Raw genomic sequence first — 26,335 nt, forward strand, 5'->3', positions numbered from 1 at the left:
AAAGTGAGTTGACAACATATTCACAAATAACAAATGGTCCAGATGGCAAGAAATGTTTCATTTTGTCACACCAAAGAGATTTCTCCTTAATTAATTCATTATAAATGACAGACAAAGACTCTCATAATGTCCAAGATTATGTAGTAATTCTGACTAGTAGTAAAAAAAATATCTTATTTGAAACCTGTATATGTCTTACTTCCTTGATCCTTGCCAGTTGTGTGGATCTTGACAATGGAGCTTTACAAAGGTCATTTTAGTCCATAGCTGCCACTCCTCCATTGAGCGGAAACTTTAAATCCAGAAGCACTTTAAGATTGCAAATCTGTTTTAAATCATGGAGTTCAAACTGTCAAGAACAAATGATGAAACAACACTGGATCTAGTGACCATGCATCAGAAGCTCAATCTTTAGGGGATTGAGTACACCTGTCCAGATCCTAACAATCTCTAGGAATCTTGTTCAATCTAGAATTGAGATGCTCAACTTTTAAATATACTGTTGATATCTGAATCTATAGCAAGGGATGAATTCTCCCAATGGGTACATATATATAGTAGGAGGGTTGAACCAGTGGTGGGTTCTGGGTCCCGTTCCAACCAGTATGGTTGGAACGGGCCCAGCGTTGTCCACATGGATGCGTGCAGCGCACGTGCAAACGTGCGCAGCACACACATGCATCTTACTGCTTCTGCGAGCCTCCGGAATGCTCCAGCTGCTCAGCGGAGCGTCGCGCAGGCGCTGTACACTATGTGCGTGTGCGCAGAAGTGCTGAAGACTTAAAATACAGGTAAGGAGCTCGGACGGGCAGGTGGGCCGTCCGGAGCACCATACCGGAACAGTATCCAGTGCTCCGGGCAGGCTCCAGTACGCCCGTACTGGGGTGTACCACCTCAAACCCACCACTGGGTTGAACCCTTAAGAACCTCATGATGAAAGGCTTTCTGACTTGACCTCTACCTCCCACTATCATTGACTCTCCCAACCAATCCCAGAGGAAGGTGTACAACCATTGTAACATCATATATTACATTTCAAATCCCTGGAGAAAGTCCAGAAGGATACTGCAATCAATGGCGTTGAACGTTTCTCATAGATCAAAGAGATATAGGTGGTCATGTTTTCCCCATTCTTTTTCTCACCACAGGTAATCGACAAGAGTGATCAGTGTGATCATGGTATAACAGCTCGACTGAAAGTTTCACACAGTCCTTTCTTTTGAGGTCTTCCACAACCACTTTCTCAACTACCTTAATTAAAAATGACAACTTAGAAACTAGTTGACTGTTCCCCAAACTAGCTGGGTGAAGCAATGATTTCTTCATCGGGGGTACATTACCACCTTTTTTAAAGCTGTTGGTCTTCCTCCAGGATACATTTACCATTGCTTTCATTCAGCCTGTCACCTCCATAAAGGAAGTAGTGATGTAACCAGTGGTGGGTTCCTACCGGTTCGCACCGGATCGCGCGAACCGGTTGGCGACCGAACCCGGAAGTAACCGGACCCGGAAGTAACTTCTGGGAACCGGCACCGGTCCTGTCGCTCAATCGCCCTTGCCATCCCAATGCAGCTCGCTCGCTCCCCCGCCCATCTACACTAAACTAGCTAGCCCAGGCAGCTGCTCACTGATTGGCTGGAGTCCAGCCAATCAGTGAGCGGGCTGGAGGCGACCCGTTTAAAAGTGGGTCCTCCATTTCAAAACTCTCTTCTCTTCGCCTTCCAGGAGCTTGCTGCTTCCCTCAGGTAAGCAACTAAGCACGAGGGGGGGGGGCGGGAGGCTAGCTTTGGCGAGGAAAGGCCTCGCTGAAGCGGCGGGCTGGTGTGGGCCATGCGGCCGCCGGGCAGCTAGCTTCGCCCAGGAGAGGCCCCGTGGCCTTTCCGGGACGAAGCGCCGGCGTCGCGTGGGACGCGCGGCCGCCGGGAAGCTAGCTTCGCCCAGGAGAGGCCCCGGGGCCTTTCCGAGACGAAGCGCCGGCGTCGCGTGGGATGTGCGGCCGCCGGGAAGCCAGCTTCGCCCCGGAGAGGCCCCGGGGCCTTTCCGGGACGAAGCGCCGGCGTCGCGTGGGAAGCGCGGCCGCCGGGAAGCCAGCTTCGCCCAGGAGAGGCCCCGGGGCCTTTCCGGGACGAAGCGCCGGCGTCGCGTGGGAAGCGCGTCCGCCGGGAAGCCAGCTTCGCCCAGGAGAGGCCCCGGGGCCTTTCCGGGACGAAGCGCCGGCGTCGCGTGGGAAGCGCGGCCGCCGGGAAGCCAGCTTCGCCCAGGAGAGGCCCCGGGGCCTTTCCGGGACGAAGCGCCGGCGTCGCGTGGGAAGCGCGTCCGCCGGGAAGCCAGCTTCGCCCAGGAGAGGCCCCGGGGCCTTTCCGGGACGAAGCGCCGGCGTCGCGTGGGAAGCGCGGCCGCCGGGAAGCCAGCTTCGCCCAGGAGAGGCCCCGGGGCCTTTCCGGGACGAAGCGCCGGCGTCGCGTGGGAAGCGCGGCCGCCGGGAAGCCAGCTTCGCCCAGGAGAGGCCCCGGGGCCTTTCCGGGACGAAGCGCCGGCGTCGCGTGGGAAGCGCGTCCGCTGGGAAGCCAGCTTCGCCCAGGAGAGGCCCCGGGGCCTTTCCGGGACGAAGCGCCGGCGTCGCGTGGGAAGCGCGGCCGCCGGGAAGCCAGCTTCGCCCAGGAGAGGCCCCGGGGCCTTTCCGGGACGAAGCGCCGGCGTCGCGTGGGAAGCGCGTCCGCCGGGAAGCCAGCTTCGCCCAGGAGAGGCCCCGGGGCCTTTCCGGGACGAAGCGCCGGCGTCGCGTGGGAAGCGCGGCCGCCGGGAAGCCAGCTTCGCCCAGGAGAGGCCCCGGGGCCTTTCCGGGACGAAGCGCCGGCGTCGCGTGGGAAGCGCGGCCGCCGGGAAGCCAGCTTAGCCCCGGAGAGGCCCCTGGGCCTTTCCGGGACGAAGCGCCGGCGTCGCGTGGGAAGCGCGGCCGCCGGGAAGCCAGCTTAGCCCCGGAGAGGCCCCGGGGCCTTTCCGAGACGAAGCGCCGGCGTCGCGTGGGATGTGCGGCCGCCGGGAAGCCAGCTTCGCCCCGGAGAGGCCCCGGGGCCTTTCCGGGACGAAGCGCCGGCGTCGCGTGGGAAGCGCGGCCGCCGGGAAGCCAGCTTCGCCCAGGAGAGGCCCCGGGGCCTTTCCGGGACGAAGCGCCGGCGTCGCGTGGGAAGCGCGTCCGCCGGGAAGCCAGCTTCGCCCAGGAGAGGCCCCGGGGCCTTTCCGGGACGAAGCGCCGGCGTCGCGTGGGAAGCGCGGCCGCCGGGAAGCCAGCTTCGCCCAGGAGAGGCCCCGGGGCCTTTCCGGGACGAAGCGCCGGCGTCGCGTGGGAAGCGCGTCCGCCGGGAAGCCAGCTTCGCCCAGGAGAGGCCCCGGGGCCTTTCCGGGACGAAGCGCCGGCGTCGCGTGGGAAGCGCGGCCGCCGGGAAGCCAGCTTCGCCCAGGAGAGGCCCCGGGGCCTTTCCGGGACGAAGCGCCGGCGTCGCGTGGGAAGCGCGGCCGCCGGGAAGCCAGCTTAGCCCCGGAGAGGCCCCTGGGCCTTTCCGGGACGAAGCGCCGGCGTCGCGTGGGAAGCGCGGCCGCCGGGAAGCCAGCTTAGCCCCGGAGAGGCCCCTGGGCCTTTCCGGGACGAAGCGCCGGCGTCGCGTGGGAAGCGCGGCCGCCGGGAAGCCAGCTTAGCCCCGGAGAGGCCCCTGGGCCTTTCCGGGATGAAGCACCAGGCTGGCGTGGGTGGCAAGCCTCCGCGTGGCTAGGCCAAAAGCCCCCCACCCTCCCCTCTCCAGCCTCGCCTGGCTGGCTAAGCCCTAAGCAGTCTTAAACAGTCTTACCTGTCCTCCTGCCTCTCTGCCTGTCTGCTGCCTGTTGCATCGGAGAGCTGCTGATTCTGCCTGCTGGTAAGTAACCTGGTTTTTTTCTTTTATTTTTTTAATGTATTTTAAAATAATATTTTATTTATTGTGCATAGAATTTTTTAAAATATTTTTACTTAAAAGTATTGAGTGTAGAATATTTTAAAATGGTTTACTTCAATTTATTGTGTATGGATTCTTTTTTAAAATTGTCTCAGACTATTTTAAAAAAGATTCTATCCAAAATAAATTAAAATAAACCATTTTAAAATATTCTATACTCAATACTTTAAAATGTATTGTGTATAGAATTGTTTTAAATTGTTTTATTGTAATTTATTGTGTATTGAATGTTTTCAATGGTTTCATTTTAAATTATTGTGTGTGGAGTAGTTTGAAATGGTACAGTATAAATTATTGTTGGTGGAATAATGGTTACAGTTGGTACAATACCTTAAAATAGTTATAGTATAAATTATTGCTGGTGGAATACTTAACAATGGTTTTTAAGGATTTTTATTTATTTATAGAATATCTTTTTTAAATTATTGTTTGGGAATTTTTATGTTTTAATTGTTTATAAAATATATTTACTACAAGAAATGTTATTCCTTTTTGCAAATGTTTTCTTTGTGGTGCAATATGTTGCTTAAAAGTGTTCAGACCAGGTTTATATATCTCAAAGTGGGTGCTTTTCTATGGGCAGGCCAGGTTGGTGCAAGGCAGCTTTGCCACATTTAATGTGTTTCACCCTGGTTGTTTAGGTAATTCTGAGGTGGTTGCTGGTTCTGTGAGCTTCCTGGCACTGTCCTTTATAATTTCCCACAATGCCTTGATGGTTTTTATTCCAGTGGCTTTGTCTTTCCTGTCCTTAGGGTTAGGGGGGAAAAAACACTGGTTTCATTTGCAGTCTTTGGGGGGGGGGGACAAAAAGGAGAAAGAGGGAGGAGGTGGGGGAAAGTGGGATCCTTGCTGCTTTCTGAGCTTGGTGGTTTTTTTTACAGACATTTCACTACCAAACTAGGTAACATCATCAGTGCTAGATGGGGTTGTGGGGAAAGGAGGAGGAGGAGAAGTTGAAGGACAAAAAGGAAAAAGATGAGGGAGAGGACTGTGGGGTCCTTTAGTGTTCTCTGAACCTGGTGGTTTTTAATTATTTTTAGGGAATTTTTATTTATTTATTGTTTATAGAATGTTTATTACAAGAAATGTTATTCCTTTTTGCAAATGTTTTATTTGTGATGCAATATGTTGCTTTTAAGTGTACAGGTTGGTGTATGGTATGTGTCTCAAGGTGGCTTCTTTTCTATGGGCAGGCCAGGTTGGTGCAAGGCAGCTTTGCCAGATTTTGTGTGTTTCTATGTGATACCTGGTTGTTTAGGTAATTGTGAGGTGGTTGCTGGTTCTGTGAGCTTCCTGGCACTGTCCTTTATAATTTCCCACAATGCCTTGATGATTTTTATTCCTGTGGCTTTGTCTTTCCTGTTCTTAGGGTTAGGGAAAAAAACTGGTTTCATCTGCAGTCTTTTGGGGGGAAATTGTTTGTGTGTGTGTGTGTGTGTGTGTTTTCCTGGCACTGTCATAGTTTGTGTTTGTGGGTATGTAATGTCCTGCAGTTATCTACACATTAATAATGATCAAGTACTAATAATATTTCCTTATACATTTTAATGACCTTTCCTTTCATAATTGGTGTTTTCTTTCATACTTTTAGATTTCTAATTGCTGTTTCTGTTAGTTAGCAATTGATAAAACAAATTCCACATGAAAAAGTATTCAAAGCCTTCTTGGTTTTAATTGTCAATTTATTCATTCTTGCACATTCTAATATTTATTCATTTTCATATCTTTGTTTTTTCCACTGTTGTGCAAACACAATTCCAACAGCTGTTAACATGTGTAAAATTAAATATGTATTTATTTCCTTTGAAATGCAGGTAGTAAGTAGTAAGCTACTTACCTTCTGTAAGTATCTCTTTTATTGTTTTGTGTACTTATTTTAATCTTATTTAAGTAGTAAGTGCACAAAATAATAAATTTCCTTTTTGATATCTTCTTTTTGTAGATCATTCATTGGGGCAAAAAATTCAGTGACATTGTCTTGGCCACTCCCATCCGGTCACATGACTGCCAAGCCACTCCCACCCGGTCACATGGCCGGCAAGCCACTCCCACCCGGTCACATGGCCGGCAAGCCACTCCCACCCAGTCACATGGCCGGCAAGCCACTCCCACCCGGTCACATGGCCGGCAAGCCACTCCCACAAAGGAGGCCACACCCACAGAGTAAGTTCCAAAAATTTTTGAAACCCACCACTGGATGTAACCCATAAAAAGTAATGTTGATATTACAAAGGACTCTTTCCATTCCTTAGGAGCAAGAAACTTAAATTTACCCTAGGTTATCATGCCAGATAAACTCTGGCTGACTTCAGTTAGATCTGCCCAGTTGCCAGATCTGAATTCAGAACAATTTTGTCCTCTAGATGCATTGCAAACTCTTCCCAGTGACCTAAGTGGTGTATTTTTGTACCCATTCACTTCTGCATCATGCGTGGAACTAATCCCAGTGACTCTCTTCACTGCAGTCGGTGTATTCAGAAAAAAAGTACTTTTTATACTGGTTGTATTGTTCAGAAGTAATTGATAGACAAATTGGTTTGCCTTGTTATGATGTCTTCCTCTGGGCTTCAGCATTCTCTTCCGTTTCTCGAGCATGATAAACAATTTGGTGCTGCACTGGATTGTTGCAACCAAAAATATGTTGCTGCAAAAACATTTTGAAGAAAATGGTGCAGGCAACCATATTAATATATAAATAGCATTGGAAGATGGGGATGTCAAAAACAGGTAGCAATAAATTCACTCTCATTTGAAAGTTTGTTAAATTCTTCTACTGCCATCTGTTGATGAGAAACAAACTGCAGCAATTCCATCAGTGGTATGCTTCCTTGTAAAAGTAAAGTCTTGGATCTAACACAATTCCTGGAAATTTCTTACATGTTTCCCACGTACGGTTCCCCCTCCCCCCCACACCACTTACAACATGGAAGTGGTTTTCCACTGCCTTATTTTCAAGATCTTTTTCCAGTCCAGTCTAGCCTACAGCTCTGGTATTTCCTGGTAGTTTTCCAAGAATTAATCAGGGCTGACCCAGCTTAACCGTCTGAGATCAGCCAAGTCATATTGTTGTTTCTTATAAAGTGTGGAACAAACAAAAATGTACCAGGAATTTATTTTACATATTCAATGAATACCATTTTGACATTTGAGTACAAACATTCATTTCCCTTTAATAATTAAGTCAGCTGGTGAGTACTAGGAAGTTGGTAATCTGATCAAGTTGTTTCTTTTAAGAAACAAGAGAAAAGAGTTGGAATGCTGAAGGAAAACCCAAGGTTTTAGAATAGTTTAAAAAAAAATATTTATGTATTCATGGCCTGCCCTGTAGAGCTGCCTATCTCACAGCAGTGACTGGACAAGGTACAAAAATTAAAACCACCACAACAGCCCATGACACTCTGGGTGAAAACAATAACTCTCCAAACAAAAAGCTATATCACCATCATAATTTGCTTACCTCTTAGCTCAAGAGGTGGGGTTAAAATAAAACACCAAGTCAATCAAACAAGTTTGAAACATGCACAATGGATAGATAAATAACTAAATTTGGTTGTTCTCTCTTTCCCACTATACATACATACATACATACTGCATACACACACACACACACACACACACACACACACACACACGGTCAAATTTCTAACTCATTTAATTTTTCAACTGTTTTTCTCTCAATATAGTTTTTATAATGGATTTAGTATACTTTATATGTTTGTTATTTGCACTTGTTTATTGTTTTTTTAAAAAAATTGTGAGTCGCTCAGAGACATATATGTAAGATGGGCAGCTACAGTATATAAATTAAATGAACAAATAAATAAGTCAATAATGGTGGGTGATGGGAGAGGAAAGAGTGAATATTTGTTAAATACGTTTTAAGACTAAGGGTTAGGCATTTATTGGTATTCAATTATATTAAAAACCCAGGTGATTCTTTGAAGATTATAGGAAACAATGAAAAAGTCAAATGGATGATCTCAAAGTCTAGAAAGAAAACTTAAAGAAATGATCTCAGCAGCAAGAAATTATTTTGAGATATTTGTAAAAAGTAGAAGTTGTTAATTTTATTATTCAAGCTGTTAGGAGGGATTTTGTCACAATCTCAAATTCTATCCTTGGATAGCTTCTGCTTATCAGCGTTTACATGGCCATGAGTCTTTTACAGAGATTAAAAAGATTTCTATTATAAATCCTGATGGGAGTATGGCTATTCCATTGCAATGTAAATCTTGTTCATTATAGAGCTATTAAACTACTTAATATGATTAGAAAGGCTCACATAACGGGATTGGACTAAAGAGGAGACTGGCATAAAAAAAAAAGAAACAAAATCTGATTTTTCCTACAGAGTAGGAAATAGTAGGATCCATACTAGATCACTGGAAGGAGGCAATTACATGAAACTGATCTACTCTGGTTCATTCATTCCTAATCTTTTAAATATTTTTTGAAGTTGTGTTTGCTCATTGTGAACAATTATTCAAATCCAGGTGCTCTTTAATAGTTAGGCAATGTGTATGGCTTTTGAGGTTCTTCATAAAAAGCAGGGATTTTTTCTCTCCCTATTGTCTGAAAAACTGGCAATCTCTACCTTCAAGAGGGAGCAGAATGTCCAAAAAATGCTATGCCAACTCGTTGGCTAATATAATTACAACAGCAAACAAGAAAGCATTATAAAGAGCAATGTTAAACAAGAGACGGGTGAAAAGACGGTAAATTAAGAACAAACAGAACCATAAATAAATCAAAGTAGGCTATTAGAGAATAATGATGACAGAATGTTTATTCTTTTTGGTCCCTATTTTCAGAAACTAAACAGGTAGGTAGGTAAAAGAAAATGAAAAGTGCACAATGAAGACAGACAGAAATAAGGAAAAGAGAAGAAAATGAAGATTGGGAAGAATAAAAAAATCTTAAGAGGAACAACAAATAGAAAAAAAATGTTCCTAGCTAAATGTTTCTAGTTAGTTCCGCCTCCCTGTGGCGAGGAGTAGCTACTACTACCCCTCGCCGCAGGGAGGCGGAACTAACTCGATGGTTCCGCCCCAGGTGCCTGATGGACCCTGAAAGGTTCCTGATGGAGCTTGGGACTTTTCCTGAATCCCTTGCTCATAACTCGACCGAAGCCCTAGTGGAAGCCTGGGATAGGGTGGCCACTGGGGCCTTGGATCGCGTTGTGCCTTTGCGGCCTCTAACCCGGTGTCGATCCCGGGTGACTCCCTGGTTTACCAAGGAGCTCTGGGAGATGAAACGCCGGAAAAGAAGCCTAGAGAGTGGTTGGAGGGCCAGTCGGTCCGAATCTGATCGAACACTAGTAAGAATTCATATTAAATCCTACTTAGTGGCGATAAAAGCGGCAAAATGGCAACATTTTTCTGCTCTTATCATGGCCGCAGATAACTGCCCAGCCACCCTGTTTAGGGTGACCCATTCCTTACTTAACCAGGGAACTGGGAAAGACCCCTTGCAGGGTAGGGCTGAAGAATTTGTTCAGTATCTGCAGGATAAAATCGCTCAGATCCAGACAGGCTTGGACTCTGGGTAGATTAGGGCGAGTCGATGGGAATGAATCTTGTGGAGACAATCTGGGATGAGTTTGACACTGTGACCCCCGAGGGCATGGATAGGATTATGGGGAGACTGCCACTTGTGTGCTGGACCCGTGTCCCTCTTGGTTAGTTTCGGCTTCCCGGAAGGTGACACGAGGCTGGCTCCAGGCGATTACCAACGCTTCATTGAGAGAGGGGTTCTTTCCCATCACCTTGAAGGAGGCGGTAGTGAGGCCCCTCCTTAAGAAGCCTTCCCTGGACCCAGCTTCTTTAGCCAACTATCGTCCGGTCTCCAACCTTTGCTTTGTAGCAAAGGTTGTCGAGAGTGTGGTAGCACGTCAGCTTCCCCAGTACCTGGATGAAGCTGTCTACCTGGATCAGTCGGGTTTCAGGCCCGGGTACAGCACGGAGACGGCATTGGTCGCATTGGTTGATGATCTCTGGCGGGCCTGGGACAGGGGCTGCTCCTCTGTCCAGGTCCTATTAGACTTCTCAGCGGCTTTCGATACCATCGACCATGGTATCCTACTGCAACGACTGGGGGGTTGGGAGTGGGGGGCACCGTTTTACGGTGGTTCTCCTCCTACCTGTCTGATCGGTCGCAGTTCGTGTTGACTGGAGGGCAGGGATCAACCCTGAGGCCGACCCTGAGACCCTTGTGGGTTGCCCCAGGGGTTGGTTCTCTCACCCCTCCTGTTCAACATATATATGAAACCGCTGGGTGAGATCATCTGTGGTTTTGGGGTACAGTATCATCAATATGCTGATGATACCCAACTTTTCATCTCTACCCCAAACCACCCAAACGATGCCCTCGATGTGATGTCCCGATGCCTGGAGGCTGTGCGGATCTGGATGGGGAGGAACAGGCTCAAGCTCAATCCCTCCAAGACTGAGTGGCTGTGGTTTCCGTCATCCCGATTTATGCATCTTACAATACAATACAATACAATAGTAGAGTTGGAAGGGACCTTGGAGGTCTTCTAGTCCAACCCCCTGCCTAGGCAGGAAACCCTATACTGTTCCAGACAAATGGCTATCCAACATCTTCTTAAAGACTTCCAGTGTTGGGGCATTCACAACTTCTGGAGGCAAGCTGTTCCAGTGATTAATTGTTCTCACTGTCAGGAAATTTCTCCTCAGTTCTAAGTTGCTTCTCTCCTTGATTAGTTTCCACCCATTGCTTCTTGTTCTACCCTCAGGTGCTTTGGAGAATAGTTTGACTCCCTCTTCTTTGTGGCAACCTCTGAGATATTGGAATAATGCTATCATGTCTCCCCTAGTCCTTCTTTCTCTTAAGCTAAACATACCCAGTTCCTGCAACCGTTCTTCATATGTTTTAGTCTCCAGTCCCCTAATCATCTTTGTTGCTCTTCTCTGCACTCTTTCTAGAGTCTCCACATCTTTTTTACATCGTGGCGACCAGAACTGAATGCAGTATTCCAAGTGTGGCCTTACCAAGGCATTATAAAGTGGTATTAACACTTCACGTGATCTTGATTCTATCCCTCTGTTGATGCAGCCTAGAACTGTGTTGGCTTTTTTGGCAGCTGCTGCACACTGCTGGCTCATATTTAAATGGTTGTCCACTAGGACTCCAAGATCCCTTTCACAGTTACTACTACTGAGTAAGGTATCACCTATACTGTACCTGTGCATTCCGTTTTTGTTGCCTAAATGTAGAACCTTACTCTTTTCACCATTGAATTTCATTTTATTAGATAGTGCCCAATGTTCAAGTTTGTCAAGATCCTTCTGTATCTTAAGCCTATCTTCTGGAGTGTTGGCTATTCCTGCCAGCTTGGTATCATCTGCAAATTTGATGAGTTCCCCATTTATTCCCTCATCCAAATCATTGATGAAGATGTTGAAGAGTACTGGGCCTAAAACAGAGCCTTGGGGTACTCCACTGCATACTTCCCTCCATGTAGATGCAGTTCCATTGAGAACTACACGTTGAGTGCGGTTGGTCAGCCAGTTACCAATCCATCTGGTGGTGATGCTGTCTAACCCACATTCTTCTACTTTATCTAGTAGTAGGTTATGGTCTACCTTATCAAAAGCCTTACTGAAGTCCAAGTAAACTATATCAACGGCATTCCTCTGGTCCACTAATTTTGTCACATTATCAAAGAATGCAATAAGATTAGTCTGGCATGATCTGTTTTTGACAAATCCATGTTGGCTTTTGGCTATTACTTTGTTTGCTTCTAGGTGTTCGCAAATTCGTTGCTTGATTATTTTTTCCAGAATCTTTCCTGGTATTGAGGTTAGGCTGATAGGTCTGTAGTTTCCTGGATCTAATTTTTTCCCTTTTTTGAAGATGGGAACCACATCAGCTCTTTTCCAGTCCTCTGGTAGTTCCCCGGTGTTCCAGGATCTCTGAAAGATATAATTCAGTGGTTCTGAGATCTCGTCTGCTAGTTCCTTCAGAACTCTGGGGTGTAATCCATCCGGTCCTGGTGATTTGAACTCATCTAGGGTAGACAGGTGCTCACTTACCATTTTCTTCCCTATTTCAATTTGTGTTCCTAATTTTGTGGTGCTGCTTTTGATAGGTTGGACTGTTTTATCCCTTTGTGTAAAGACAGATGCAAAACATGAGTTAAATAGTTCTGCTTTCTCCCTGTTGCTTGTCACCTTCTTGCCACTTTCTCCTAGCAATGGACCAATTGTTTCCTTAACTTTTTTCTTGTTTTTAACATGTTGGAAGAAGCTTTTTTTGTTAATTTTTACTTTTGTGGCAAGCCTTTCTTCATTGTGAGCCTTAGCTTTCCTCACTTCATCTTTACAGGCTCGGGCTATTTGCTGATATTCTGCCTTAGTTATGTCCCCCTCCTTCCACTTTTTATACTTACTTTTTTTGTCTTTCAGTTTGTCAGATAGTTGTTTATGCAGCCATGCTGGTTTCTTTTGGGAGCTGTTGTTTTTCTTCTTCATTGGTATTGTGTTAGACTGGGCTTTTCTAATCTCATTTTTCAAAATTTCCCAAGCTTCTTGAGTTGTTTTCCCCTCGAGGATCTTGTTCCATATTTGATGATAGGGGGAGAAATTTTAGCCCCTTCAGAGAGGGCCCGCAATCTGGGAGTCCTCCTGGACACGTGGCTTAGTTTAGAAGATCACCTGATGGCCGTGACCAGGGGGGCCTTTTACCAGGTTCACCTGGTACGTCAGTTGTGCCCCTTCCTGGATCGGGATGCTCTATGCACAGTCACTCATGCCCTCATCCTTTCTTGCCTGGACTACTGCAATGCTCTCTACATGGGGCTGCCCTTGAAGAGCACCCGGAGGCTTCAGCTGGTCCAGAATGCAGCCGCGCGGGTTATCATGGGGGTACCTAGGTGCTCCCATGTTACACCCCTTTTAGGCGGCCTGCACTGGTTGCCAATTGTTTTCCGGGTGCAATTCAAGGTACTAATTATGACCTTTAAAGCGCTCCATGGCTTAGGCCCAGGGTACCTGCGAGACCACCTACTGCCACCAGTAGCCACCCACCGTCCAGTGCGATCCTACAGAGTTGGCCTCCTCAGGGTGCCATCGGCCAAACAGTGTCGGCTAGCGACCCCCAGGGGAAGACTTCTCTGTGGGAGCATCTTTCCTCTGGAATGAGCTGCCCCCGGAGCTTCGCATAATCCCTGACCTCCGGTCCTTCCGACGTGCCCTAAAAAGTTGGCTTTGCCAGCAAGCCGGCCTGCCTGTTAATTTTATCTAATTTTTTAAGTGTTAGTGTTATATTAATGGGGTTTGTTTTTTGGATTGTTTCTAATTTCCTTTTAACTTTTGTAATATGTGTTTTTTAATGCTGTACGCCGCCCTGAGTCCTTTGGGAGAAGGGCGGCATATAAATCCAATAAAACAAACAAACAAACAAACAAACAAAACAAACAGCAAGAAAGTCGGAATACGAAATGGAATATGGAATGGAGTACAGTATGTGGGTGAGGGATGAAGAAGGTGAAGATTCAATAAGAAATTTTCAGGTGAAGCTGTGAGCTACTGCTAAACAGGTAACAGATGGGAAATATATGAAGACTCATGAAGTGGAAAGACAAGACTTAACTCTGCCATGCCAAGCAAGTGAGAACTGACATTCTTGTCTTTTGACAAATGAAGATGCCATTGTTATCTCTGATAGGCACTCTACAACCAGGCATTTCTCCACCACCTTTTTCCCCCCAGAGCTATAAATTGGAAGAGGTGCTCTGGGGCTACCGTGTCTTTAATTTATTCTGTTATGAAAACCAAATTCAATATCCAAGGCAAAGTTATATTGTAGCAAGAGCATCAATAGTCCTTTGAGGATTAAATGCACACAGACAGAACTCTTAAAGACCTTTTTGTAATAAACCTTGAACTCTTATTAATTTACTCTCCCACCGAGCAAGACGGGGCTACACAGATATGAAAAACTGTTTTCCCCTGAATAGGGATTTCATTAGGAGTTCTTCTTTCTCCAGTAGAGAAATATTTTAAAGTCATCTATTGCCCCCCCCTCCCCTCACAGCTCACAAGAGAGTTAACAACATTCCAGCATACCTCAATGCTGGCAAATGGAGTTTTAGTCTAGCTACCTGATGATTGATGACGCTTGTCAGCTATACAGTAGTGGATAGAACAGCTTGGCAGAGGTTCAGTGTTATTGAAAGAAATCACAAATACTTATTCCATCTCCTCTGCTCACTTTAATCACATTATCAACAGACTGTCAGGATATAGTCTTGACACAAGCCATACATTCACACAAGCAACCCATTGTTGGCTTATTGCAATTGCAACACAGAGAATGGGTAATTTTGTTTTACATTTCTCTATTTTATGCACTGCCCGTTAAAACAACACTCAATTCTCCTGCCTTTTGCCTAACTTACTTCAACTTTCACTTTGTTAATAATGCTTTTTTTTACAGATAAAAGGACAAAGAAATCATGAACTTTGCCCACAGTATGCAAATATTTAATACGTATTAAATCATGGAATTCACCCACAAATGAATTATGCTCCAGAATACTATTTACTTGTAAAACACAATTTGATCTGCAAGAACACTGCTCATTTGCAGTGTTCACCAAAAGGGCTCCACCCCCTATAATGTTAAATATTCAGTGAAGGGCTACAGAGGATTCAAAGCCAACACAGGCTTCAAAGTGCATGTGGAGCCAAAAGTAGCATCCGTAAAGAACATCTTAAAGAAGCAGTGATTTTTCTTAAGACTCATGTGAGTGTCATTTGCAGCTGCAGCATGATCCTGGGAAAGTCTGTGATGATCCTGAAGATATTATAGGCACATCATTGCATACTACACATTGCATTTTGCCTTTGAATCTACACAATCCTATTCCAGAGCTTTTCAGGCCATTAAACATACGAGTATTTATTTGTATGGCCCACAGGAATAATAATAATAAGATAAATGCATACCTCAAAGACAGCCAACCTAATACCTTCCCATTCTCTCTAATCAGAACAAATTCAGTGCAATAATGACTTCTTTCTCAAGGTTTTTAAAACTTATCCTGATAACCTTAGTAACATAAAGAATTCATTCATAGACTTCAGACTATTATACCCCCAAGTTAAGTGGCCTTTTACAGTTATTACTCTACACGTTAGGCCATTGCTGTATGTCTGCACATAATTATGACCCTCCCTGCCTCCAACCGAAGTGAATTCTTCAGGGAAAATAACAGGAGAGCTCATTGAAAGGACTCAAACAAAACATACCTAATGATTCATTTCGTAAATAGACTTTAAATTGTGCACTTAACATAGTTTGTTGAAGTACAGTACTGTTATTGCTGCTACCAAACCTTTAGTGTGTGTGTTTGAAACAATCATTCAGTGCAAGAAACCAAATTCAATTGCTACGTAGCACTTTTGGTTTCGGTCCCTGTTATTTTTATCTAAATTCTAATACTGTGCTGGAAATCCTGAAACTTGAAAACTGCCGGGAAATGCCAGAAGAGAGTTTCTTAGAGAGCCTGTTTTGGGAGGTCCTTCTCCAAAGCTGCATATTGTTCTTTAAGATGCTCCAAAGCTTTTGTATGCTCTTCATTGACCATTGTCTTCAGGCGGTGCTGCTCCTTCATGAATTCTTCCCAGTCAGCTATACGTTGGGCTTCACCAGCCTTTAGTTTCTCGGTCTGAAGCTGAGGAGAAAAAGCAAGTAATAAATGTTGAATCTAACAATGAAGGAAAAAGACAATTTACTGTACATTGCAATGAGGATATCTGTTTAAAAGAAGTTATTTTTCCTTATTTTATGAAAATGTGTGGCTTGTACGAATAAATCAATCGATGAACCCTCAAACAGAAAGGAAAAAAGGAAAAATCAATCAAATCTTCGCTAGGGCCTGTGGGCCACAATGGTAGAATGTAAAAAACTGCAATTATAAAAGTCTTTTAAAATGCAATAAAACTACATAAAACACATTATTAGAGTAACTGTAGTACAAACAGCAGTGACAATCACCAAACTTTGTGCTAAGTATCAATGGTAGGTTGGACGGATACAACACATGAAAGCACAAAATTGGGCAACCTAGCCAGATGTGTCAAAATCCTGATTAGACAGAAGCAGTGTCAGACATTGTGCTATTTATCAAGGTAGTCCTTTCAAATGAGATATGTATCTTCCTTGATTTCCTATAGAGCAGGGATGTCCAACCATGGCGACGTAAAAACCTGTGGACTTCAACTTTCAGAATTCTGGCTGGCTGGGGAATTCTGGGAATTATATTTTGATCTACACAAGAAAGATTATTACAGGTAGTCATTGACTAACAGTCATTTGCTTAGCTACTATTTGGAGTGGTGCTGAAAAATATGACTTACAACCAGTGATGGGATTCAGCCGGTTTGTGAGGGAAAGAGTAGGCCGCTTTCCCGCTTTCTTCTCCCTGCTTCTCTTTCTTCCAGTACGCCGCCTGTCCCGTTGCCCATTTCTTCATTGCAGCGCAACACCCAGGATCCACTTTGATAGCGGGGGTGGGTGGGTAATTTAACAACTGGTTTGCCCAGGTCAGGTTGGCCATCAGGGAAGTTCATCCCGCATGTGCGGCAGAGCTGGAGGACGGGGATGGGCCATGCCTCTCATGACAGCCAATCTAACCCTGGGTGAACCGGTTGTTAAATTATTTGAATCCCACCAATCCACTCAATCCCATGAACATAATTCAGATGGTTGGCATAAATCTTGCATTAATGTTGACTACAGTGCCTCAGGATCATGTGATCGCCTTCCCAGCTGGCTTCTGACAAGTAAAGTCAACAGGAAAACAGGCAAGGGAGGTCACAGGTCATGATCACATGATATCTCATTTAATGATCAAGGCAATAAATGTCATAAAATTGGATGCAATCATGTGCTGCCACAGAATAGACACGCCTCTGGGTTCTTCAAGACGGCATTGTGTGATTGATGGGATCCACAGCATGCCCATTCAACCTGACCTCATCTGGCAGATAGAAATGTGGAAACAGGCAGTCCCTAAAGTAGCCTGGCTTTATGTCATGAAAGAGTTTATAGGTGATAAACAGCACTTGGGAGTCAACTGGTGCATTTCAGAATGCTGAGGAGACATGTGATATATTATCATATATCCATCATTACCTATGTTGCCCCATTTGGGCCAACTGCAGCTTCCAGCCTCATGTATACCACATTGCAGAAATCCAATCAGGAGAAGACTAAGGCATGAGTAACTTCCTGATAGCCTAACCCAGGGGTGTGAAACTTGTGGCATCACAGCAGCTTCACATGACATATCGTGACTTTCCCCCCTTCACTAAACTGGGCATGGGTGTGGCCAGCATGTGATGCATCCAGCCTGCGGGCCACGAGTTTGACAGCCCTGGTCTAATAGTAAGCTAAAAAGAGATAAAATTGTCTAAGACATTTTACTGAAAGAAAAAGAACTGAGAGCAATCAATAATGGACAGGGTGTATGGAACAGTATTCTCCCTCAAAATAGTTCTCAAAGCTTTAGGAGACCTGCACTGAAAGGATACTTGCCATAGGACTCTTTGGCACTCTTTTAATCTACAGAATGTATCCTGCAGCAAAGGAGCCTGGGGACTAGGCCTTATTGCTTTCTGAGTGAGTATCATAGAGAAGACCAAGAATCTCCAATACATTCCAATCTTCAGCATTGGTTAAAAAAAGAAAAGCAGCCTTTCCTATGACATCTGCTCTTTCCTCAAATAAAATGTTCACCTGTTGATATACAACACAGCTATAAGAAACCAGGCTGATCAAGGTTGTGCCTTTATGTTTGGCTCCATCAGAAGAGAAGGAAAATATGTGGAGGGGATGGGGGGAGAGGATAGATGTGCAAACCTGTACTACACTTTCTCTTAGCAAGTTTAGGAAATTTAGGATTGTTATATTTGCACTGCATCTGACAGAATTTTGCCCTTATCAATTACATAGAAATAAGAAATATGAAATTTGCTTCAATCTGCTTACAGCGCTCCTCTATTAGGGCTAAAAAGATTTTTTTAAAACCTCCTAATTAAGCACAGAAGAAAAATATAGAATTAAGTTTTTCCTAATGCTCAGGTTTAAGAATATGTATTACAAACCAACAGTCTCCCGCCATCTGAGAAGTTCTAGCAAGCTGCATGTTCTTATAATCTGGCCTTTCATGAAATAAGATCCATAGGTATGAAATGCTTTCATTTCAGAAAGCTGTAGTCATAATATGTTCAGTGTTTCTGACCGACCAGGAAAGATTTACATTTCCATTCTGTTGGGTATTTTTTGTTCCATGCAAAACAGGGATTTCCCTTTTCTCTGGCTGTGAACGAAAGTCTTAGCAAAACTTTCCACCCATACAGAAGCGGAGAAGATATAAAAAGTTTACTATTTTTTTAAGCAACTATGAAAGTCTAATTAAAACTGCAGGTTTACCTTTGACTTTGTTTATATCTGGGGTAGCTAATCCAGAAGAAGGTATGCTTTTCATCTTCCTGAGAACTTTAAAAGAACATCTAGATTTGTTTCAGAACAATTGGTGAATCTCAGAGTAATTTAATTCACATTCTTACATGCAATTTTAATCTGATGGGAATTAAATGTTCATTTTGCAAGTTAAACAGGTAGTATCTTTTGACTGATATATTCCTAAACAGTACTGTTGAAAGCCACACCAGATTAAGAAGTGACCAAATCACAGATTGCTTCAGTGTAAAGCTTTAATAGTATGCATCTGGACAGAAAAGGGAAATAAGCTTGAAAATACACAGCCTTTGAACATTAAGTATAGCCTGAAGTATCTTTGATTGGTTTTGTGTTTAGATGACATGGTGGGCACACTACCCTAAAAATTTAACAACAGAGATTTAAGAAACAAAAACACTCAGTTTCATTGATAACAATATTATCAACCAAGAAAAAAGAGGAAGAGGCACAAGAGAAGTCTAGAGAATCTTTGATGTGAAGAAAAAATATCTTAGTATTAAAATGGTAATCTGGAAGGAGAACTAGTTGTGAACATAAAAACATCCTATTCTCATTCAAATAGCACTGCTCAAATTCCAAGATAAAATTGACAATTTTCTTTCAATTATCCATTGAATATTATAGGGAATACTCATTTAACAATTATTCCTTGTACTTATAGCCGCACAACACCCCTGGAGTCATGTGACTGTGACTTGGAATCTTTCCTACAGCTTTGGACAAGCAAAGCCAATGAGGAAGTTGCAAATCACAACCTTGTGAGGTCCTTGCTTTATGATGACATCTGGATGGCTGGACTGCTGTCACTAAACAAAGTTTTTTTCCCCAGCCTCAGTCTTGTTAAGTGTAGATTCCCTGTACTCATAATGGAAGTGGCAAGTTAAATATACCCTTTTATAAATGTTGAACTAGTGTAATGGATAGGCGGAATAATCTTGAGGAAAGAGGAAGAAATAGTGTGCAACCAAGGTAACAATGAGATTAAAAAAAAATCTGAGGATAGAGCAGAAGTGTGATTTGAGAAAGCATTTCAGATAGGACCCTCCCTACTTGTCACAAAAAAGGGAAGAGGGTGGGGAACACATTCAGACTTATTGTATCATTGTAATAAAAAGTGTACAGTATTCACATTCATGACTTTCTTTTCCTAATCTGGTCTATCTTGAAGGGGTAATATCCCCTCCAAATATTAGATACCTCTTTGTGGCTAAAATAATCCATTTAAAGTCTCTTATGCCTCTCTCAGCCAGTTGCCTCCCTCTTCCCAATAAGCTTAATGTTGCTGGTTTATAAATGTAAAATATTAGCATTTACCTGACTTTCTTCCTGTTCTGTTTGCTGCAATGTCTGGAACATCTGGTTGGCTACCTGTACTGAAATAAAGTTTACAGTTGTGCAACTCATCATTCATATTTTTAATGGACAGATCAGTTTTTAACATGAGAACTACACTGGCTTTATTCATGCTACTTTAACTTAAAATGTACTATATACTCCTAGGTCTTTCTAATTTAAACCAAACATCCCTATGATTTGCTAAGCCTAGTTTAAATGTAATTTCTAAACCCTTATAAAAGTACCTTATAATAAGCCAGCCCAAGCAGAAAGTGTTAGCTACTTTACATTGAAAATAAGCTCTAACATTAATTGAACCTGATTAAACACTTTTACTCTATGAAAGGAAACTTGGAAAATATGAAAATATATTGTCTGAAACATATCTATCACCTTTGTCTTAAGTTGAAAAAAAAATAGAGTAAAGGTAGTGCAGCACTTTTAAATAACTATGTGCTATCTTAGAGCAAAATCTTATCTTAATCAAACATCCTGTTTAAGAGAGCCAGATGGATGGCAAGTGGAAACCCAGAAACAGGACAAAATTGTACTCTCTCAATTTACATTCCAGAAACTGCTATTGACAGGCATTTTGCCTCTGCAATAAAAGGATATGATAGTAGCAGCTGGCTAACCTGGTTTGAACTTAGTAACTAAGCTGGCAAGGACTTATTAGTCCTTGGAGAGGAGCCATCAAGGAATTCCAGAGCTGCAGGTTAGACCAGAAAATTGAAAAATATTTCGTGGCTGTTCAAAGTTGCAGCAGCACTGAAAAAAGTGACTTATGACTGTTTGTCATATTTACAATCATTGCAGCATCCTCATGGTCATGTAATCAAAATTTGAATGCTTGGCCCTGTGATCACTTCTTACAACTTTCTGACTAGCAAAGTCAATGGGGAAGTCCAATTCACTTTACAACTATGTTACTCACTTAGCAACTGCTGCATTCACTTAACAACTAAAAGTCTATTTTTGGGGGGAAGTGAAGTGCCACCTGGAAAGCTCTGCTGCAATTCAGCACAAAGTTAGTCTGTGTTCCCTTTGGAGGCCTTGCCCCGGCTCAAGTCCCTAAACCCAGGTTAATCATTACACAGCAAGTCAACAAATTCTCTCTTCAGAAATGTATTTTTTTCCAATTTCAAAAGGGTGGGTGAGCTCCATGTTTTGAGAATCTATACATTTTGACAGTGTCTCTTTAAATACAAAAGAAAATAAATTTCCCCTTACATCTCTTTAATATTTCATTTAGATTTCCATGCATTATTTCTTCACATTTTGGCAAAATCTTGTCATTTGCCTCAAATACTGTGTTGTTTAAGTTTTCAAGAACCCGCAATTCTCGGAGACCCCTTTTTTCCTGTTTGGAAAAAAAGAAAGGGATAATTCTAAATACTCTACAAAAAACCTGACATTTTATTAACATCAAATCCAGTTCCACTTAAAAAAGAACCAAACTGAAATTCTATACTCCTTTACTGGAAAGTAAAATTCATTGGACTCAGTGATATTTATATCTAATCAGACATGTACACACTTTCATTGTGAAACAGATTAAAATATCTAGATTTTTAATTCTTAGACTCCTGTTGACTAATAACTACTTGGAAATAACTCAGCAGCACCCAGAGGAACTTATTACTGATTAAATATACTTATGCAGTAACTGCATAATTAATATTTCCACACATTGTATGTTAATATATCCCCATTATTCTTCATTTAAACATCACATGTTTAAACAATAATCATTTTTACGATTATTTTTATTTCATCCACTCTTGAAAGAAAATTACCCTAACAGATAGAAAGCTACCAGAATTTCATATATATTATTCTTATTAAAGTTTTGCTGCCATCTTGTGGCAATTATGTTCAATAGCACTTTTGAATTTGGGAATTAAATATTTAAATGCCTTCAAAGGGCATTTAATATTTAAAAAGTATTTTTTTTGCATATTTCACATTTAAAAAAAAATGAAATGTCATTCTCTATAATTTACATAATATGCTCGTGCAGCCTTGCTTTTTAATTCAAAACCACCTTCTTCCACAAATCCATCATATTTCATTTCAAAACAATATCTAACATACTTCAAATTCTTTGATGAAATAACGAATTTCTCCTTGAATAACTGGTCGGTGGTCCAGAAGTCGGGAATATATTTCACCAACATCTACAAGAAAAATGATGAATTATTACTAAGAATATATAAAAACCTGGGTAGGTTGAGATTTTTTTTCTTCCTCTGTAGTCCATTTTCCTCTTTTATAGTAGTTTTTCTTCCTTACAGTTTCCCCAAAGTTACAGGGAGGAAAATTCTTCAAAATAACAGTATATGAGCCATGATGACACAGTGGTTAGAATGCAGTACTGCAGGCTAATTCTGCTGACTGCCGGCTACCAGCAGTTCAATTCTCAGCAGCTCAAGGTTGCCTCAGCTAATCATATTTCCGAAGTCAATAACATGAGGACCCAGACTGTTGGGGGCAATATGCTGACTGTGTAAACAACTTAGAGAGAGCTGTAAAGCACTGTTAAGCGGTATATAAGTAAGTGCTATTGCTATTATGGTTTTTTTTAATGTTGCTTTATAGACAAATCAGTGTCCAAGTTTGTACTGCCATTAGAAAAGCCATTTTAATTTCATAAGGTTTAGGAAATGTCAATGTAAACTCCCTTCTATCAACAAGGACTCAAACATTTCTTGACCTTTTGACTATAAAAAGACTTACATACAACAGAATTGTTTTATACCTTAAAGCAAATACACAGAATTATGTCTACAGACAGACCATTTTACAGAGTAACTTTGTCAAGGAACTTTCTTTGCTAGTTTACTGAGAACAGACACTTTTTATATATGAAACCTATACATTTTATTGTACTATTTGGGATAAAGGATAGAACAGGTAAGCAGAACATTTTAAAAATGAAATGAATGCTAATTTTACTCTTGTCAATTGTTTTGATGTGTCCAAAAAAACCCCACCCAATTCTGTGAAACCCTCAGAGTTACTCAACTCAATTAGCTCATCAAGATGCCATCTTTGCTGCCCAGTGGAAACATATTTTCTTTTGTTTTGTGTGTACATGAGCTCAAGTGGGGAAAGATTAAGGAGAAATAGAACTATCCACAGAAATACTGAATTTAGACAGATCTCAATGATTTTCTGAAAGGATCCCATTTTAGATAATAATATGTCTCAGGGCCATGCAATCCCTGGATTTAAAGGCAAAAAGATGCTTTGGAATGCACATGAGTTGTTGACTCTGGGCATATTTCATTGACTGACCGATTATATGCCATCAAATCATTTTTGACTCCTGGCTACCACAATGATTTTCTCCATGACGGCCTACCCCTAACTTGTTTTTTTAAGTTTCCCAACAATGTAATCATCACCACTTTAACTGAGGTTGGCAGGTTACAATCAGCAATTTTCAATATAACATCCAGAGAATAATCAATCAAACAAAATGGTGTGAATTGCAAAATACCATCAAAAATAAAAGTTCTAGCAAGAACAGACAAAAATGGCAAGAGAGAAGTAAGTATGCCTTCAGACAGTAAAAGCCTTCTTAAGCCATTCTTCCATAAGGATGGAAGGAGCTGCTGATACAATTCTAGAGAGGAATTATCGAGTCTGTCTTCTGCACCTCTATAACTATCTGGTTTAGTTCTGCAACCCAACAAGACAGACACAGGCTTCAATGGATAATTAGAACTGCTGAAAAAACAATTAGTACCAACCTGCCTTCCATTGAGGTCCTGTATACTGCACAAGTCAAAAAGAGGGCTGTGAAAATATTTACAGACCCCTCCCATTCTGAACATAAATTGTTTCAACTCCTACCCTCAAAACAATGCTACAGAGCACTGCATAAAAGAACAGTTTTCCCCCAAACACCATCACTCTGCTAAACAAATAATTCCCTCAACTATTTACTAAGTCTGCATTATTATTACTATTAATCTTCACATCGTTCCTATCACCCATCTCCTCCCACTTATGACTTCATGAACTGTAACTTTGTTGCTTGTATCCTTATGATTTATATTGTTTCCTAGTATGATTTGATTGCTTACTTGTACCCTATGACTATCATTAAGTGTTGTACCTTATGATTCGTGATGATTGCATCTTTTCTTTTATGTACACTGAGGGCATATGCACCAAAGACAAATTCCTTGTGTGTCCAATCACACTTGGCCAATAAAGAACTGAACTGAATTCTATTCTATTCTATTCTATTCTATTCTATTCTATTCTATAACTCTAACCAAGTTCAACTGAATTAGCATAACACTGACAAATTCCAGTTGCTTGACAGATCATGCAGAATTGGTCTTTATTCTGGGGGCCATTCCAGGCTCTTAGCTTGGACACAGGCAATTTATTATTTTATCCTTTCTGATTCCTTTCAGAATCCATGGATGTTTTATACATAAAGGGTTAGAATAGTCTGCGCGAATTTCGCCCAAATACCTTTGCTGTCTGAGGATCTTCGCTTCTTCTGCTTCCTTCTGATGTGCCTCAGTTATTGTGCAATAGATCTCGAGGAAGGCGGTTCACCGCCAACCACCATTAACGTGCCCGCTCTACTTCCAAAGCAAACTACTCCCTCGTTACTCTAGGGATACTATGAAATATGTTTGCAATTACTCTATCAGCATGCAAGAGAACTGAAACTTAGCGAAGGAAAGCAAAAGGAAGGACCAGCGTTTCCTACCTTTAAAAATAGGACATGAGGACGCGGACCCCAGTGAATCCCTCCTTTTATTACCGCTTCCAGAAACCGGAGACTCCGCAGGTTTATTGACGCTTAAGGTCCCGGCAGTCCCGCTACTCATTTCACTCAAAGCCTCCCAAGGGGGACCCGCAGCGAGACGACTTTGGAGTTCCTCCTTACGAAAGCGCATGCGCAACTGTCATAAGGCTCTCTGGACGAGGCTAGATGTGAGTATTGCGCATGAGCAGGGAGGCTTTCACTTTGCGAAGCCGTTTCCAAAACAACCGGTGGGAGAAACCGTCCTCTATGACGTCAAGAGTTGACGTCTCATTGAAGGATTCCCGAATGGCTCATTCTACTTAGGGTCTACGTCATAGATCGGGAGCTAAGGGGCATGCATTGTGAACATGAATTGGCCAGCAAGCTACGTCTTCACCCTGTTGGAGAAAATCGATCTAGATCTACACATAGATGGACTCTTTCTATTTATTTAAAAATATATCCCTTCCTAACGCAATTCCTGCATACTGTGCAACAAATATTGCACCAGGAGCATTTTAAACGAAGCAAATCAGCTTCATTCCAGCAAGATATTATTTCATGCTCTTTGTGAAATGCTGCTAATGTCAAGCTTAGCTTTGCAGGAAATGGAAACAAGAATAAAGCTTGGCTGTTATGTTCTTTAATTTACAAGCAAATTTGAGTATTTGTGAAATCCTCCCTGATGTATATGAGGAAACTTCCTTTGCTGGTTGAGAGATCCCAGAAGATATTCATAGAATCATAGTAAGGGGCAAAGGATCTTAGAGATCATTTACTCCAACCTCATAATTATTATTTTTATATTGTAAAATTTTATTGGTTTTTTACAAACCAACCTCATAATTATTGAAGGAATACATGATAGTAATGTCCCCAAAGGAGAGCCATTTGGTCTTTGCTTAAGCACCTGGAGTGGTGTAAATTTTTTATTAGTTTATCAGAACATAAAATACAAAGAAAATGGTCATAATGGGAAACTATGGGGAGGAAAAGGGGGAAAGGAGAAAGTATGGGCAATCAGGGTTTGTAAAAGAAATAAAAGGCTTTGACTTCCGACTCATTTTAGCACAGTAGAATATAATAAAATTACAATCTCAACTTCTTACTTTTACACAATGATGCATATTAGCCATTTCTATTGTAGGAAGTTAATATCCACCTCTCTCCTAGAAAATGAAATATCCTAGGAAATATTAAAAAGGCAGAATATTATATTTCCCTAGATGTGAAAAGGGAGAAACATGTTTTTAAAGACAAAGTAACTCCCTGTCAATTTGTCAATGAGCCATTAAAGCCTGAGCTAGTCTATTCTACATAACAAAGGTAGGATTACCCCTCTACAGAAACTCACCACAAGGCACCTGGGAAAATTAAATCAGCCAGCAAAGCAACCAAACTTGATCTCAAAGCACATCCTTCATCCTAGATGCAGAGTTGTGCCTGCATGGCCCCATGGGAGTCTGACAACTAATCAGAATACAAGATCAAGATCAAAGGCCAGAGAGGGCATAAAACCAGGGATCTTCAGCATCTCGCCCCTTTTTCTTCTTCATCCAACATCTGGAAGTATGTGATCACCTTTTCTGCTCAGGAACTCAAGCCATGTGATCCTGTTCATCACTAAACCATCTTTCCAAGCAGCCTCCATGTTTCCAGTGTCTTTTTCCCGACTTGAAATTGAACCCAGAAGGACATTTCTTCCAACACTATAACAGTAAACCTG

General features: G+C 42.4%; 1 protein-coding gene across 1 annotated transcript; it reads right to left on the minus strand.

Annotated features, from left to right (window-relative positions):
* Nucleotides 1-14,200: 14,200 nt before the first annotated feature.
* Nucleotides 14,201-24,782, minus strand: BLOC1S5 (biogenesis of lysosomal organelles complex 1 subunit 5). The gene is made up of 5 exons (XM_081950110.1): nt 24,571-24,782; nt 21,930-22,012; nt 21,066-21,195; nt 19,815-19,873; nt 14,201-15,687 (listed from the first exon to the last, which is right to left on the minus strand). The coding sequence occupies exons 1-5, from the start codon at nt 24,758-24,760 to the stop codon at nt 15,511-15,513; spliced, it is 639 nt and encodes a 212-aa protein (XP_081806236.1). The 5' UTR covers nt 24,761-24,782; the 3' UTR covers nt 14,201-15,510.
* Nucleotides 24,783-26,335: the final 1,553 nt, after the last annotated feature.

The sequence above is a fragment of the Natrix helvetica genome, assembly GCF_964273705.1.
Source record: "Natrix helvetica genome assembly, chromosome: 4".
NCBI classification, from domain to species: Eukaryota; Metazoa; Chordata; class Lepidosauria; order Squamata; family Natricidae; genus Natrix; species Natrix helvetica.

Bases quoted from the DNA above. Each gene is read 5' to 3' on its own strand.
- BLOC1S5 (XM_081950110.1), bottom strand. From the start codon at position 24,760: ATGCGCTTTCGTAAGGAGGAACTCCAAAGTCGTCTCGCTGCGGGTCCC. The intron at 22,013-24,570 runs GTAGGAAACGCT...TTTTTCTTGTAG, and splicing joins CTCATGTCCTATTTTTAAAG to ATGTTGGTGAAATATATTCC. The intron at 15,688-19,814 runs GTAAATGCTAAT...TTTTCTCCTCAG, and splicing joins CAGAACAGGAAGAAAGTCAG to CTTCAGACCGAGAAACTAAA.